This window comes from Numenius arquata, chromosome W (assembly GCF_964106895.1).
Source record: "Numenius arquata chromosome W, bNumArq3.hap1.1, whole genome shotgun sequence".
Lineage (NCBI taxonomy): Eukaryota > Metazoa > Chordata > Aves > Charadriiformes > Scolopacidae > Numenius > Numenius arquata.
In genome coordinates this window covers 2531434-2548870 of record NC_133615.1, presented here as the reverse complement: position 1 = coordinate 2548870, position 17437 = coordinate 2531434, and the positions used below count along the sequence as shown (strand labels likewise).

The following is a 17437-nucleotide window of genomic DNA, read 5'->3' as shown; positions in this document are numbered from 1 at the left end:
CCCGCCGCCTCAGCGCCGCCTCCCGCGCATGCGCGGCGCCGCCGCTCGGCGAAAGGGCGGCGGGTTTGAACGGTCGGGGACGGTCGGGATCCTCGCCGGGGACCCACTGCTCCTTCTCCGGGGAACCCCCTGCTCCTCCTCAGCGCCCCGAGGGGAGCCGGTCTGCGGCCTCCGTAGCAGCGGTGAGAGCGGGACGGTCGAGGGAAGGAAGGAAGGCGGGTGTTGGAGCAGGACGTGAGGTAAAATGGAGGGCGGGTGGGGTTTTGTAACGGTTTCTCCTCAGGTGTGGAAGCCGGCACGTCTCTAATGACTGATTCAGCCAGCGTGCTGGTTCGTGGTGTTTTTAAACGAAAAGCGAAATAAAAGCTTCGTTTTCAGGGGGGAGGTAGCCGTGTGGGCGCTGCAGGCCCAAGGGTGGGCGGGCAATAGCGTTGAATGGAGGTTTGTTACGCAGCGGCTGGGGGAGATGCACTTTAGCAACGTTTTATCAGTTATTTTCTATAATACAGTTAATAAGTACGCTTGATTAAGAGTAGCCGGTATATAATGCTATTTTTTGTGCCTCCATACTCTGCTAGCAAGCAAGTGCGTGCTTTCTTTTGTTTAAATACTTTTTAAAAAAGCACCAAACCCACCTTCTTAATTATTGATCATCCGATGCAGTCTCCCTGAGAGCACCTTATAGCGCTGCTTTATATAAATCAGCTATTTCTTGTTTTATTGCAGTAAATTTCCAACTCCTTTAGGAGCAAATACCTTAATATAATACATATCTGGTTTCATAAGAAATCGTTACACTGATATTACACTGCACTTATCTCCAGAGCTCAGGAAAATTGCTTGGTCTTGTCTAGTGTCAGTCACTTTGTGCTTCCCCTCCTGTTTCCAATTAGTGAAATAAAAAGTGCTTACTACGTTTACTGCTTCATCTGGAGCACTGTGTCCAGTTCTGGGCTCCCCAGTTCAAGAAGGACAGGCAACTGCTGGAGAGGGGACAGCAGAGGGCTACAAAGATGATGAGGGGACTAGAACATCTCTCTGATGAGGAGGGGCTGAGGGACTTGGGTCTTTTTAGTCTGGAGAATAGAAGCCTGAGGGGGGGATCTGATTGATGTCTATAAATACTTCAAGGGTGGGTGTCAGGAGGATGGGGCCAGTCTTTTTCCAGTGGTGCCCAGGGACAGGACAAGAGGGAATGGGCACAAACTTGAACATAAGAATTTCCACCTAACCATGAGGAGGAACTTCTTTGTGGTGAGGGTGGCAGAGCCCTGGAAGAGGCTGCCCAGGGAGGTGGTGGAGTCTCCTTCTCTGGAGACATTCAAACCCCACCTGGACATGTTCCTGTGGGACCTGCTCTGGGTGAACCTGCTTTGGGAGGGGGGTTGGAGGAGATGATCTCCAGAGGTCCCTTCCAACCCCGTAGCATTTTGGGATTCATTTATGTTCTCTTTGCTCCTTTGACAGATCAGGGTCTTTTTTAAAATTCTGCTTGTGTGCTTAATGTTCACAACTTAGGTCTTTTTTAAATTACTGCATTCTTCTTTATTTCCCCTCAGTGGGATAACAGAGGAATATGGCGTCCTCAGCCCTGGAAGATTTAAGCTTTCACATCAACTTGAAGATTTCAACTATTAAGAAGACTCTTCAGTTAAGAAACATAGGTAAAAGAAATTTCAGGTTGCACCTCCTTGTGGAAAATGGAAGTGTTTTAATTAGACAAGGAACGTAAGTGGAAATCAAGTAAAACAAAGAGAATAACAACAAACAAAAGGGAGCAGGGATGGCAAAATTAGACCATTATCAGGGAACCATGTACCAAGCAGAGAATGTGAGCTAAGTGAGGGAATGCTCCTCTGAGGGCCTTGGAGACAGGGGGCTAAATGCACCCTATATTCTAAATATTTGGTGGGGAAAGCTCCATATGGGAGAAGAAAAAATATTTTGACGAGTATGTTAAGCCTAATTACAAAAATGTGCAAAGGCACTGATGGGAGGTTTATACAGGTGTTTTGTCCTAGCATTTCAGGAGTTCCTGGCTGTGATGTAAACACGCAGTGGGTAACAAATTTATTTAAAATGAGGTACTGAAATTGATCTGAATGTTTTAGATTCGTGTCTTATCTTCTACTAGGCACAAATAGAGGTTACAGAGGATGATAGAAGGGGTCATCTAGGTTTTACCTCCTGTTTGAAGAGGAGCTGTAACCCTACTCAGAGGGAGATCGTGAATTAGAAAATGGTGCTGAGTTGTGGAAGCCAGGCTGCGTTTAAAAGCTGTGTCCTCCTCCTGCAACGGTAGTGGGTACAGCTCAGCACTTTCCAGCCTTGTGCTGGAGAGGGACCTTTATTCCTACAGCAGCTTTGAACTCTGTTAGCTCTATGGAGTAGGAGATTGGCTGTTTGACCAGCAAAACTTGCTGCTTCTCCTGGGAAGATATGGTGGCTGGGGACCATAGAGTGACAGATAATCACTGCTTGTGGAGGGGGAAAGAAATGGGATTTTGGGTTTGTGTGGGAGGTGTTTTGGCTTTTTTGCTTAACGTTCTCTCTTTGACAGGTCAAGAACCATCCCTCAAATCTATGCTCTCTAAAATAGGACAGGAGATGGTTCTCTTGCATGATCTCCTGAATAAAATGGAAGTGGAAGTTCAACAGCATGAAAAACTGAAGAATATGCTGAAGGTAATCTTCCCCCCCCACCCCGTTCATAAAATACTGAAAGATTCAAAGGAATCTTTGATGACTGCGTGGTAGTTCTTTTCTAGATCCTAAGTGATATGTTTGGATGCACGTGCTTACAAGTGAAACTGGGACTGGCAACAGGCTTTCTGGCGGTTTATTAAGCAGCTCTCCAGCCTAGTGAACACTAAAATATCTGTTTTTCAACGTTTATACATTCAAAGCATGTCTTTATCATAATAGATACTGCAATCTAAAGAGCAGTTCTATTTTTACGTCCTTGCAATAGCTATGAAACCTATTTAATTGGAATATTTATCTGTTGGTTTAGTGTGTGTGTTAGCAGTGCTTTTATGTGCCAAGTCTGTTGTGAAAGTGTTGTTTGGGGAATGTAGATGAGTTTCCTGTAGTATCTCTTCATCACCACCACCCGGAACCTGCTTGGGTATATTGTTACAGATTTATTTCTTGCCCACTCAAATTTCTCTGATGCTTTGAGGACAAAGACAGACATGGTTATGTTTTCTCACTCTTAGCTTTGTTTTTCAAAGCCTTGGTAGTTGCTCTTGGGGAAATTAGAGGGTAAAAAGGTAAGATGATGGGGAGAGAGCAAACAACACCTCTTAAGTTAAAAGAATATTTTAGCATTGACCTAACAGCAAACTGATTTTACTTGCTTGGCATTAAGTTTCAGATTTCTGATGAAGTCTAACGTTATTTTCAGGAGCTCCAGAAGTCTGTGGAGAGAGACCAAACCGAAGTACAGCACCTCCGTGAAAACATTCCTCCTCATCTGCCTAAACCGACTCGGAGCTGGTAGGTGGCACATGAGTACGGAGGTGTGGGTCTGCTCCTGGCACTCTACAGTTCCACTCTTTTTCCTGTATTTTACAGAAATTTTGGGTGCCAGGGTTGTTAAATGTATTGATTCTTGGAGTTTGCTCTTGACTATTCGCCACCAGGCTTGTGCTAGCACCCTAACAAATCCCTCGGGTAAAACCTATAAAAATACCGAGTTGTTCAGATGGCAGCTTCTGGTGGCAGGTGTGACGTTATAGTAAAAAGCTAGTTTTTGGATAAATCTGAGCATTCCTTGCTTTAGAGTCGCAAACACACTGATCTGAGAGTTGCAGCTCCTAAGGATTGAAGGGTGGGTTAGTGATCCAAATGCTGGGACGCTAGAACTGAAGTTCAACGCTGCCCTTCCAAATATAATTTAAAAAAAAATAAAAATCCTTTAACCCAATCGTCTTTCTGTGGGGATTTGAATTATGGTGGTGGTATTTTTATTCTTCTTTTTCCTGCAGCAGCCTGGCGTTTATTTTAACTAGCAATGACATCCACCTGCCTTTGAGAGGGCTACACCGAGAAGCTGTTCAGAATAAAGTAGCTCACAAAAGAGAACGAGACACAAGTCTGTGAAACAATAGCTGTTATTCAGAAGGTTTCTAAGACAGCTTGGGAGCCCAGCAGGTGGCACTAGTTGTCCTCCGCACTGCAGTCGTCTTCCTTGGGAAGCGAGACACTGGGTTCAGGGGTGTCACATCAAATCCCAGCCTTGGGGTCAACTGCTGTGCCCTTCGCTGACTGTAAGGCCCCACCTCAAGCAAAGATCTCTTCTTGTGGAACGGTTTGATCAAAGCAGAGGATCAGTTCTTTGTGACGGGTCAGCTCCGTACGGCTTTAGTTATTTACCTTGCGCATCCCAATAATGTCCTTGTATTCAGATGACAATGAATTTGGCCATCCTCTTTGCTGTCCTCCTACAGTTAGGTGGGTGGTCGGCAAGTAACTCGGCGTTTGAGGCTCTAAGCTGAGGGTTTGAAGGAAGCATTAATATATAAAAATAACGCTCCGATACTAACTCAAAGCAGGAAATTCCTCAGCTTTGGGGATCTTGCCTAAAAAAAAAATATTAAAAATTAAAAAATCCCAGCTTGCAGGATGGTGTTGAATTTCTTTGCTTGAAAAAGATTAATTGATGAGTCAGGCTTCCCAAGATTTGAACTTGTTTCAAAGAGCTGTGAAGTATTTCAAATCTGCCCGTTAGGCTGCAGCTCTGTGCTCTGGTTCATCTGATTAAAAAGCGAGGCCCTCGTGTTCTGTGAAAGGTAACGGTACGTTGAATTCTTAACTGCTCTGGGCTGCCTTTGGACCCTTTCCAATTCACCTGAGAAATGAAGAGCTATAATGAAGTCGGCGAAAAGTATGCGATTTGAAACGGAGCGGGCTTGCTTTATTTATTTTTCTTTCTTTCAGGCGAGAGGGTGGATTGTGTTCATCCAGCCTTCTGAACAGATGGGTTGGATCTTAGGTCTGTGAGCAAGCAGACTTGAGAATATGATGGTATTCTCCTTACTCTGCTTATCTGCTATTTATACACTTAATATTCATTCATTTTACAGCGTCGCTGGGCTAACTGTGAAACGTGAAGACCAAACAAAAGTTGTCGAACCCGAATGTGCGAAGAAACCTACAAAAGAGCCACGACTTATTAAAGAAGCACCCTTAATCACTGCCGAAGAATTTGAAAGTGTTCCTGCGTAAGTAAACACGGCTTTTCTTAGCCCCTGCCCTGCCAATCTGGGTGGCAAACGGAGGTTTGGGAAAGCGAGCTCTTGCAGAACTGAGACTGACAGAGACATGATGGTGATCGCTCCAAATAGTTTATATGCAATACCAGCAAACCTGAAAATGAAATTAATAGAGCTAATTAGGTTCTTTTTTATGTATGTGTCGGGAAGATCAGAACTAATCAGTTAAACCCCAAACCTCTTATCTCGAAAGTCGCTTTAATTTATGAACAGAAATATATTAGCTAATAGATGGGTTCTCTTCTTGTTTCGAGAACTGACATTTAAAAAAAGAAAAAAGAGCCATAATCTCAGACGAAAGGTATGGTTGCACTTAAAAAGAAAAATAATTTAAAATGCTGGTTTTGTTTCACCTAGCTATTGGTTTCTGAAAACTTTAGGTCTTGAATAATCAATCTGGTTTTTGAGATGGGAAAAGAAATCAGACTTGTTAAATGCAAAAACACCTCCCACTGAAATCTCCCAAATTTCTAGAATAGAAAGCTGTGGGTTTTTTTCCCCCCTACCATCAGGACCTGATTAATGGATATCCTTCTCTGAAGTCTGTCACGTAGGAATAACTTTTCTTAAATGGCAAATATTTCTGCTAAAACAAGAAAATTATGTTGGTGCCTGAGGCTAAATTGTTACCTAGACTCTAGATTCAGTGTGTTTCCTGACAACACTTGTTTCAATAAGAATATTATTATTTTTTTTTTGAGTTTTACTTGAGGCTTTCAAATGTCCATATTTTTTCCATGAAATTGCTCAATCCAAAAAATGAAGGAGCCTGAATGTTGAGCTAATAATAAAGAACTCTTTTTGCTTACTTCTTAAAAGTGCCTTTACCTGGTATCTTCATTCTGTAGATCATCTCTATTTTGTGGATTTTCTCCCTTAGGTTCTTCTCTCCAGATAAAATTTTAGAAAGGTAAAAGCTGGAGCGCTTTTTTTTTTTTTTGCTGGAGCAAAAATGGGAATTTTTGCTCTTTATCTCTGCTAAGACAAGAGAAGTAGACACCATTCCAGCCAAATGTTATTTTAACCTCCAGTTAAAATGATCTACCCTGATAACCTCTGGAAGTGTTATCCTTGAAAGTGGAAGGTTTTCCACTGTTGTTTGCAGGTGGGGAGAATGGAGACAGATGGAAAAATTATTCAGATGGAAAAAAGCGTGTTTGTTCTTTGGAGGAAGGTTTACATGAATTTAAATAGATCTATTAGATAAGTGTTTTTTCCTGTTGCCTGGCAGTGTTGTAATACAAGATTGGGGGGAGTCAGCTAAGATTGCAGTTCCACATATTATTTAATCAAATCTAAACAGCAAATGTTTGGGACCCAAATTTTCTCACGAATAAGATTTTGTCTGAGAAGAATGAGAATTAGGATCATATCCCAGTTCTCAGGTTCTGATGCGGGATCTCTTTATACCTTCTGGTGACAGTAACAAGGGATGCTGGTGTGTTTTTTATGCAGCTCCGGGCCTGCAGCCGCGTGGCTGCGCTCGCCCAGGGCTGTGCCTATGCTTTAATAAAGCACAATCGTGCGTATGCATCCCATATGTGTGCAATTCCCAAACCAGCTGGGTTACCCTGGGGTTCCCATCTGCCAAGAGTCTCGTTCCTCTCTCCCTTCCTACCACAGAAGTGGTAGATTTTAACTGGAAAAAATCTAGGAGGTTTTCACCCACTTTGTGCATCGTTAGGGCACTAAAAGGGATACGCATTCCTCGGTGACTTTGGATTTTTAGAGCTTTGCAGCAGGTATTTAACCAAGGTACATGCCTCGTTAAGGCGTGGATACGGAGCACCTCGATCAAATAGAATATTCTCACGCAGTGAGAAGCTTGCAAATTATCTGAGCCTTCAGATGCTTTGTAGAAAGACACTTTTGGGAGGAAGAAAAAGGAAATGGCGCAGGAGATGTCTCGGTTAACTTTGAATTCAAGGCAAAGGGAAACGCTTGCTTTATTCTGTCTCTCAAATTCTTACCGCTTGAGATATTTTTAGAATCTGCGCATTCGTTATAACTCGAAAGTCTCAGAAAATGGTAACCTGGGGGAATGTATGTTTCTTTTAGCCTAAGCTTTTTTGAGAGAGCAGAGTTGGCCCATTAGGAGATTTATCTCTTTTTCCAGTGGTATATATGCGATATATTGATGTTGTTATTTTCTTTGAAGGCCACAGCGCTGTGCTTTGGTTTTCATACCTATGGAAAAGAAAAGGTTTTGAAAAGGTCTTCTGTGGATTAAAAAAAAAAAAATTGGGTCACTCTTTTTTTTTTTTTTTTAATTTTAAAAAGAGTTTTGAATGTTTTTCCTTTTGGTATAGTGAAGCAGATTTTAAAGTTATTTTAAATCTAAATTAAACAGATGAATGTGGAACGCCTCGACTTTGTATTTTTATATTAGTGTATGTATGGACTGAAATAAATGTCAGTATTTATGGGTTTGCTGGCCACGGCTGGATAGAAACACGAGAAGACTGTGGAACAGCTGGAGTTTTTATGATCCTTAAAGTTGGGCACAGAAGAAAAATTCCAGTTGCTTTTGAGCTAACGTGGTTTCAGTTTAAGGCTCCTGCATTTATGTGTCTGTGACACAGGTGTCCCAACGCTCCCTGAGTACCCCCACTGCTGAGGTATCTCTTGGCTTTATTGAGTGTATCCACTATATCTCTATTGATACTGGGAGCACTGGAACTTAAATATAGGTATTTTATACCTCTGGCTTTAACCTTCGTAGCTCTGCACATTCCCCCATGACTATAAACAGGCAAAGGGATGCAGATAGAGCAATAAATAGTTAATTTATATAGGCTAAGCCCTATGTAAGTGCCTTGTAAGGGCTATATAAGCCGAGCGTGACTGCATTTCAGGGGTGATAGACCTGCTTTTATTTGAAAAGATGTGATTTGTGCCATGTAGAGTGTTTTTATAAAAATGGCTGCACCCTCCTGCTTTGAATCTGGATTAATCGAAGTATCAAGGAAGTTGAAAACCGGCTACAAATAACTTGGTAGGAATTCATTCTGAAATGAGAGCAATTGCTTTGATTTCAGGAGTTGTGACACATCCCATGCAGACCTGTCTCCCTGGCAGGGACTGGCCATGATTAAATTCTACAGCCAGCCCTTATTTTTAGTTGCCAGTGTTCTGGCTTGGAATATTGAATTTGTAATTGATTAGCTGCTTGTGCTTTAAATCCTTTGTATGTTTTCCTAAGATTGAGGTTTTTCATTCAGATTAAAAGGAGGGAAGAATTTCCTGTTCCTTGATCTTTTCAGTCTTCTTGTCCTACAGGTTTTAGCCACCTGATGGTTCACCATCCTGAACCCCATTCATTCTTAAAATGAATTATACGGCTTTTCTCAGTTCCACGCATCTCCAAACTGATACTGAACCAAACGCAAATGGCCAAGTTTGGGTTTGGTGGAGAGACTGAATAGTCATCACGGGATATTTCAAATTGCAAGGTTGCCCTGGCTTTTACTGCAGTGTTTTCTGGGGTTTTGTTTTGTATTTAGCTTCATGCTTGTCCTATGAGTTTCAAATTTCATTTTTACATAATGGTTTCTCAGTTTGTAGCACGTTTCCTTTTTCCTTGAACGCGTGCCTTTACGTCTGTAAATGCTGAATAGCCTTATTTGCAAATATTCCAGTGTTCTAATATTTCCACATCGCTTTGTTTTTATCTTCTGAGCTTCCTGTACCTCCGGGCTGTTCTCAACAGATCTTATTATTTTAGTACCAGTTTTATGAAACGCTCGGAAAGTTCAGAAAGGGATGTTGGGAGTGCAGAACTGTGTCTGTACAGCTCAATAAAATACAGAAAACAACACAAAACTGGTATTTCTTCAAAAAAAAAAAGAACCCAAGGAACGGCTGGAAGATCAAATACAGGTTATTTAGGATTATAATATAAAAATAAATTGCACTCTTAGACAGAAATATTTAATTTCAGTTTTGGCTTATGTTTTCTGTAAAGTTGCTTGGTTTTTTGCGTTTGTAGTTTAAGTGGTATGCTATAAAAGCAACCTTTATTCAATTTTGAAAAGCTCCTTACAGCTTAAGCACTGGATAATTTTTTACTTCTTAATTTAGCTTTTTAATGTTTCATCTTTCTGCCTCTTCAACATTATTAAACAGACAAGGAAATGAAGAGAATTAACTCCTGCGTTTATTCATTAACACAAAGCAGAAGCAACTGCTTCTAACTGGGAATAACGTGTTCAATTAAGGCCGATGAAAGAGAAAAATAAACACGGAACTTCGTTTGTGACTTTCTGCTTACTGGTTTTTATTTTTATCCGTAGGTATATGAAAGGTCGTTTAACGTATGATCAGATTAATGCGGTTGTTCAAGAAATGAACAAGGCTGTGGTGGGCAAATACAAGATCCTGCATCAACCTTTGAAATCTATGAATGCAGCCGTCAGAAATCTCTACCACAGGTACCTGGAAGAAGAAACTAAGGATACGAAAGGTATTATTTTGTTATATTTGTTAGTACCAAACTCATAGCATTTGGATATTGCAGCACAAGTATAAAAATACCGGGCAAAATACTGAATGATTAATGCTACCATGTGCTTTTCGTGTTGTAGTGTAACTTGTAGCATCTTACTGTCAGAAAATAGTCTGTCCAGACACTCTGGTGGAATGGTTTAACCCGCGGAAGAGTTTAAAACCATCGGTCTTGAAAACATTTTAGAAAACTTGTTGTTGTTTGTTCTCAGACAGAGAACAGGCAGGGGAAATTAAATCTGTAGACTTAGCAGGGCTTTCCCTTCCTCCTCAGCACGTGGTGCCACAGCCTAAATCAGATTTGGCCCTAAAGAATTCCTGTCCAGAATAAGGGTGAACAACACTTCGACAGCCTGGAGCAATGAAAGCTTTGGTTCTGGTTGCAGACAACACCAAGTTGGGTGGGAGTGTTGACCTGCTGGAGGGTAGAAAGGCTTTGCAGAGGGATCTGGACAGGCTGGATGGATGGGCCGAGACCAATGGGATGAGGTTCATCAAGGCCAAGTGCTGAGTCCTGCACTTGGGTCACACCAACCCCATGGACACTCCGGGCTTGGGGCAGAGTGGCTGGAGGTGCCTGGCGGAAAAGGACCTGGGGGTGTTGGTCAAATGTTGTCTGAACATGAGCCAGCAGTGTGCCCAGGTGGCCAAGAAGGCCACCGGCATGCTGGCCTGTGTCAGGAACAGTGTGTTGAGTAGGACTCAGGAGGTGATCATCCCCCTGTCCTGGGCACTGGTGAGGCCCTACCTCGAGTGCCGTGTCCAGTTTTGGGCGCCTTACCACAAAAAAGACCTTGAGGGGCTGGAGCGTGTCCAGAGAAGGGCAACGGAGCTGGTGAGGGGTCTGGAGCACAAGTCTTGTGGGGAGCAGCTGAGGAAGCTGGGGGTGTTCATCCTGGAGAAAAGGAGGCTGAGGGGAGACCTTCTCGCTCTCTCCAACTCCCTGAAAGGAGGGTGTAGCCAGGGGGGGTCGGTCTCTTCTCCCAAGGAACAGGTGATGAGACAAGAAGAAGTGGCCTCAAGTTGCACCAGGGGAGGTTTAGGATGGATATTAGGAAAAATATATTCACGGAAAGGGTTGTCAAGCCTTGGAACGGGCTGCCCAGGAAAGTGGTGGAGTCACCATCCCTGGAGGTATTTAAAAGCCGGGCAGACGTGGTGCTGAGGGACATGGGTTAGTGGTGGTTTTTTATCAGAGTTAGTTTGATGGTTGGACTCGATGATGACCTTTAAGGGTCCCTTCCAACCTGGACAATTCTATGATTCTCTCTTGACATAAGGGGAGGAGAAGAGAAAAGAGATTAATTTCCAGATCAGCTTCTAGGCCATGAGGAATATAAAGATCTTATTACTCTACAAAACTGTGGAGTCAGTACAAAACCCAGTCGCCTCCTCTGGATAAACTCCCATAGTTTAACAACAAGCCTTATTGTTTTGACTGAAGAGTTTTCCCATAACTCATTTGGTTACTTTTTATATGTTTTCACTGAAAACGTGTTGCTTTCATGGTATGTTGTAGCAAAAACTTATAGGGCGCCCAAAGGTTTAATTTGGAATAGCTACAAGTTTTGGAAACTCCCAAGTTTGATAAAGCAATTTATGCATTTCGGTTTTCAGTTCTTTAAGCTAGAACGGACATGAACCATTAAAAATTTGTTCTGGAGTTGGGAGATCTGGGTAATCGGTCATGCTGCAGTGGTTTTGTGGAAGAGACAGGGCTGTCTGATAATCTTAAGAAGGTTTCTCCTCTTAAAAGCATAGAGGGAACGAAAATGTACCAAAATGTCATTTTCTCAATTTAAAAGCAAATTGTACTTACGGGTTATTTTTTTTCAAAGATACGTGGCACAGCAAATCTCTAATATTAAAAAAATCTCCTTTTTGACATTCCTTTCCTTTTGAGAACAAGCATGTAATTATTCCTGGAGGGGTGTTCTGCACGTAGTCCAGCTTGGTGATGTCCTTAGAATGCCCTTGTGTTTCCAAGCGCAGACATAAAGCGGGGAGCAAACTCTCTTCTGTCTGGCAGAGAGAGAGCTCTTTTTCTGACAACAGCTTGGCACCTGCCTCTGAATATTTCCCCTGGACAGAATGCAAGGACGTTCTGCCCTAAGGAGAGGGTCACTTTATAACAATATAGGACTTTTTCTTCCTTCCTTTAGGTTTGTTGCCAGTCAAGACGCTCAATATTTACGGTATGGCGATAACATCGCTAACTTCTAGATTCTACATGCATCTCTTCTGTAGGGAAGGAATTCTGATGTGATGGACATACCTGGCATTCTTTCATTCTTTTTATTTTGAGACCTGTAGGATAAACGTGTCATGAAAGTCAGTGTTGTAAAGGACTTTGATGATGACACAAAACTGGGAGGGGTGGTTGACACACCAGAAGGCTGTGCCACCACACTGCGAGACCTGGACAGGCTGGAGAGTTGGGCAGAGAGGAACCTGATGAACTTCAACCAAGGCAAGTGTAGGGTGCTGCACCTGGAGAGGAGTAACCCCCTGCACCAGGACAGGGTGGGGGTGACCTGCTGGAGAGCAGCTCTGAGGAAAAAGACCTGGGAGTCCTGGTGGACCACGAGCCAGCAATGTGCCCTTGTGGCCAAGAAGACCAATGGCATCCTGGGGGGCATCAGGAAGAGTGTGACCTGCAGGTCGAGGAGGGAGGTCATCCTCCCCCTCTGCTCTGCCCTGGGGAGGCCCCATCTGGAGCACTGGGTCCAGTGCTGGGCTCCCCAGTTCAAGAAGGACAGGGAACTGCTGGAGAGGGGACAGCAGAGGGCTACAAAGATGCTGAGGGGCCTGGAGCATCTCTCTGATGAGGAAAGGCTGAGGGACTTCTTGGGTCTTTTGAGTCTGGAGAAGAGAAGCCTGAGGGGGGATCTGATCAAGGCCTATAAATACTTCAAGGGTGGGTGTCAGGAGGATGGGGCCAGTCTTTTTTCAGTGGTGCCCAGGGACAGGACAAGAGGAAATGGGCACAAACTTGAACACAAGAAGTTCCACCTCAACATGAGGAGGAACTTCTTTCCTGTGAGGGTGGCAGAGCCCTGGAAGAGGCTGCCCAGGGAGGTGGTGGAGTCTCCTTCTCTGGAGACATTCCAAACCCAGCCTGGACACGTTCCTGTGGGACCTGCTGTGGGTGGACCTGCTCTGGCAGGGGGTTGGACTCAATGATCTCCAGAGGTCCCTTCCAACCCCATATCATTCTGGGATTCTGTGACTTTATAATAAAGAACTTCAATAAAATGAAGCTAGTCTGCTTCATGTGACTGGCTGCTGATTTGAGCTTGGACATTTTTTACCAGACAAGTTTTTCTTCAGTCTCACAATGGCTCATATTAATCTGGGATTTCTTAAAATACTTGCTTCATCTGTTTTAATTTACAGTATCATTTTGCTTTAACTGTTACTGTCCTCAAGATGATAGTGAGGAGTTGGAGCCCATAGCTATAGAGGAGGGAGAGACTAAACACCAGAAGGGCCCTTTCAGGCCTGGAATGTCACTGTAACAACTTGAGAAAGCTACAAGTCATCAGAGATAATTTTCTGCCAGAAAGTAGTATTTTTATTTTTATTTTTTGAAGTCTGAAAAATCAAGTCTTTTAATTTCTTTTCGAGTACCTGAGAGACAGTCTTTATTTTCTTGCTTACACTGGGAAGTTCAGTTAGGAAAGTAGGACATTCAGTATCTGAGTGCGTGTGTGTGATAGATTTTTATTTTTTTTTTTGGTTGGGTTTGTTTTTGTTTGTTGTGATTAATCATCTAAAAAGTCGAGAGAAAAAGGTCTGGCAGGTTGACAGAGGGTTCTTATCTGGCTGGCTCGAAATGATTAAATGTCTTTATCCATTGCGTTTTTCGGGATGAGGTTGTGCGTGCATTGATTTGTTTGCTCGAATTTCTGCTGCGAGAGTCTCTCCTCTCAGGATTCCCACAGTTTCTCAGGCTGGGCTGATTGCCAGCTGACGTCTTCCTCCGATTTCGAGATGAGAAAAAGACACTGCCTGGTTTATCGGGTTAACTTCCCAGCCAGAAAGGTGATTCTCTTAGTTCAGCTCCTTATTTAGTTCACGGAATTACTCTTTCCAACCAAACCACCGCCCTTCAGACGGCTCTGGTTTCTTCCGTCAACGATAGATATCCTGCTACGCTGAATGTTGCTGCCCTGAATTTTGGGCAAATGTAAGAAGAAATCGTGTTCTGCACGGATTCAGGACGTTCTGATGCTCCCCCAGATATAACAGGCTGCAAAACCAGTACACGGATTATCCCTGGGTTCCCAACACCATTTAGGGGTGTTGCCCTATTACTGGAAATTGCAAATGGGCTCTATCCAACTGTAGGTATATTTTTAAGCAGTTAACGCAGGTTTTTTTTCTTTTCCTAGTAGACAGACTTTCTGCTTCTCATCCGTATGCGAATTTGGCATTGTTGCAAAGTCTGAAATTCCGCTATAGTTCCCAGCTGGGGGAAAACCTCCAGTTTTTGACAGTTATTGTCTCTGGAAGATTCTACTTCCTATTAGACACCTGTGTCACCAACTCTTAAAATGGCCCAGTCTGTTGGAAAACATGGTCTGTTGTTCTTCGGCTCTTTCTCCTTGGTTAAACCGGAAGGACTCTCCAATAATTTAATAGAAAGAAGAGATGCTCCATCTTAGATGATGCTGCCTCTGCCTTACTTCAAGAGGGAGTATCTTCAAAGGGAGAATCCTGTCCTCTTTTTTCCAAGCTAGAATTATCTCCCAGCCTCGTGATTTCTGTCTCATAAGACTTGGGAGCATGATACTACAGAAGAATAATGTTATTTCCTTGTACTTACTCTCCTTAAAGGTAATTGGTTATTTCTTACACCTTAATTAGCATGTTCGTGGTTTCAGGTTGCTTTTCATTCATAGGGTTTTGTGAAAACACGTGGTTAAAACCTTCTGCCGTGTCATGGGAAGTATTAAATGTACAGTCATTTTACTAGATCTGTAATTATCTCCTATCTGAGCAGGGTGTAAAGGCTGAATATAAAATAACAGCTAGTGAAAATAGCTACGGAGTGCTTAGAATAGCTCCTTCCTTCCTCATGTCTACCTGTTTGTGGTGACTGGTGAGGTGTCTGGAGCAGAAGTCTTGTGAGGAGCGGCTGAGGGAGCTGGGGGTGTTCAGCCTGGAGAAAATGAGGCTGAGGGGACCTTCTCACTCTCTACAGCTCCCTGAAAGGAGGGTGTAGCCAGGGGGGGTCGATCTCTTCTCCCAAGGAACAGGCAATGGGACAAGAGAAAATGGCCTCGAGTTGCGCCAGGGGAGGTTCAGATTGGATATTAGGAACAATTTTTCCACTGAAAGGGTTATTAAGCCTTGGAATGGGCTGCCCAGGGAAGTGGTTGAGGCACCATCCCTGGAGGTATTTAAAAGCCAGGTTGACGTAGTGCTTAGAGACATGGTTTAGTGATAGTTTTGTCATTGTTGGGTTGATGGTTGGACTAGATGACCTGAAAGGTTCCTTCCAACCTTGACAGTTCTGTGATTCTATGACTTTCTCTTGGGCTTCTGTTGCAGGCGTTTTAAATGCGTTAACTCCAGTCAAGGCCTTGATTTCTTACAAGCTCTTGATAATGAGAATTTCCTTTTAGAAGTAGTTAATCAACTACAAGAAGTGATGGCCTCCCAGCTCTGATGCAGGATCTTCCTATGCCATTTTCTTAAGGAGACGCAGGGAGGATGCTGTTCCAAGCGGATAATCTTCCTGGCATTTTCTTCATTAACAAAGAATTATTCTTTTCCAAATCTGATGGCAATCAAGGGCATGGTGGATTGATGTATGCAGGACCATATCCTATCTGTATCCTATCTGGCTCCTGCGTGGTGTTTTGGACTCCTACAGGCCTTACACCCTGATAGAGGAGCGTGGACGGTGTGAGAGATGTTAGTAGACACAGCTGGCAACAGCTGGAGCTCACTGAATGGGGCTTGTGGACGATGAAGTGTGGTTGAACTTCATGGGAAGGTCAGTAATTCTTCTTTCTGGTGACAAATTTAGGAAATAGAACCAAATTTCTGAGACAGTGTGATTTGTATTTTTTTTTCATCAGTGTGTGGGATTGTTCCGAAGAGGTTGTAGTTTTACTTTTGGAATATTAAGTGTATCCTACAACGTAACAGCCACATCATTGTTTGTTTTCCAGGTCAATTTTTTATTGTGGAGGCCGATATCAAAGAGTTCACTCAACTGAAAGTGGATAAGCGTTTCCATAGTATCCTCAATATCCTGCGCCACTGCCAGAGAGTGAGAGAAATTCGTGGCTCAAGACTTGTCCGCTACGTCATCTGCTAACGAGCTTTCCATGTTCTTCTTACCCAAGATACGGAAGGTTGGAAGTATTTTGAGATGCAGAGAGATTCTACGTGTGGACGTTCCTACCCCGCTCTCTTAATTTCTAGAAGGCAGTAGTGAGGACCAAGAAGTGTTTTTTCAGGCGTCTCTCCGAAATTAGGAGTGGGAATATCAAATGGCCTTGAAGTATTTTGAGTTTGGTTTTGAAAACTTGAGAGGAGCTACTGTCTTTTGGTAAATTCCAAATGCAAACCGGCAACGGGATTGGCGCACCTGTGGTCACAGGCGGTTTTAATCACATTTTGGGGTCAGCACTTGAAAGTTAAATTCTCAGCATGTTTAATAATGTTCCTTTTGTGTTTATGAGTTGGAGACTGTGTTTAAGACTCTGGAGCTACTCAAAGGAAACATTTGAGTCTTTTTTTTTTTTTTAATCCCTCAAACCAATTTCCAGATTTTCTTTTCTTCTTCTTTTTTTTTTTTTTTCTTCTTATCCTAATTGTGTGTTTTGGAGTTTCATGCATCGTTTGAACAGGAAGATCTGAGGTGGTTTAAACATTTCCAGACTGATGATGATGGGTGGTTCTGTTAGCCATCTGGTTTTCATACTTCATCATGCGGTCCGTTTTTTTCCTCGGACCAACCTGTTAGAATGAAACTGGGGAGCGGTGGGGGTTTTTAAGTGAAAACGTTGACTTTTGCGTTGAAAATACAGGTCGTAATCGTCACAGGTTTTACTATAGAAGGTTGCTTTCGACCTAGAAGGTTGAATATAGAAGGTTGTTTGTGTAGTAAGTTCCAGAGTAGAATTATCGTGATAAATATCAACTCTGTAAGTAATCAAAACTGTTTCGATAAGAAAAGCTGTGGTCTTTTTCTTCCGTGAGCCTGTATCTGATTGTATCCTAACAACTAATCTAAAATACCTCCTCTTGTACCCTGTGGGTGTTAAAATGACAATTTAATGAGCAAAAGGCCCTGAATGAACTTTGAACTTTCTCAATAAAGAGATCCTGGTGAGTGCTATATAATCCTAGATTCCCTTTTTTTTTTTTTTTTACGTTTGGGGGGTGGTTGGGTTTTTATTTGGTTTTTTTTCCTTGGGGTTTTGCTCTGGGATGTTGAAATCCGAGCTGAAATCTCTACTCTGCATCACTTTAGAATATATTTCAACACACAACATAGGAGGATGTGCAAAATCAATTTCCATAGGTGTCAGTTGAGTCCATCTGGGATTTTTTGCAAAGCTTATTTTATATTAAATCAAGTGTAGAGGTTTGGGAGCATCGAGTCCTTTTTTGGTTGGTGGTTTTTTTTTTGGTTGGTG

At 42.8% G+C, this 17437-nt stretch overlaps 1 protein-coding gene across 1 annotated transcript; it reads left to right on the top strand.

The window, feature by feature from the left end:
- The first annotated feature begins 1576 nt into the window (after positions 1-1576).
- LOC141476686 (SKA complex subunit 1-like) lies at positions 1577-16110 on the top strand. The gene is made up of 6 exons (XM_074165494.1): positions 1577-1664; positions 2561-2685; positions 3407-3498; positions 5088-5225; positions 9569-9738; positions 15962-16110. The coding sequence occupies exons 1-6, from the start codon at positions 1577-1579 to the stop codon at positions 16108-16110; spliced, it is 762 nt and encodes a 253-aa protein (XP_074021595.1).
- Positions 16111-17437: the final 1327 nt, after the last annotated feature.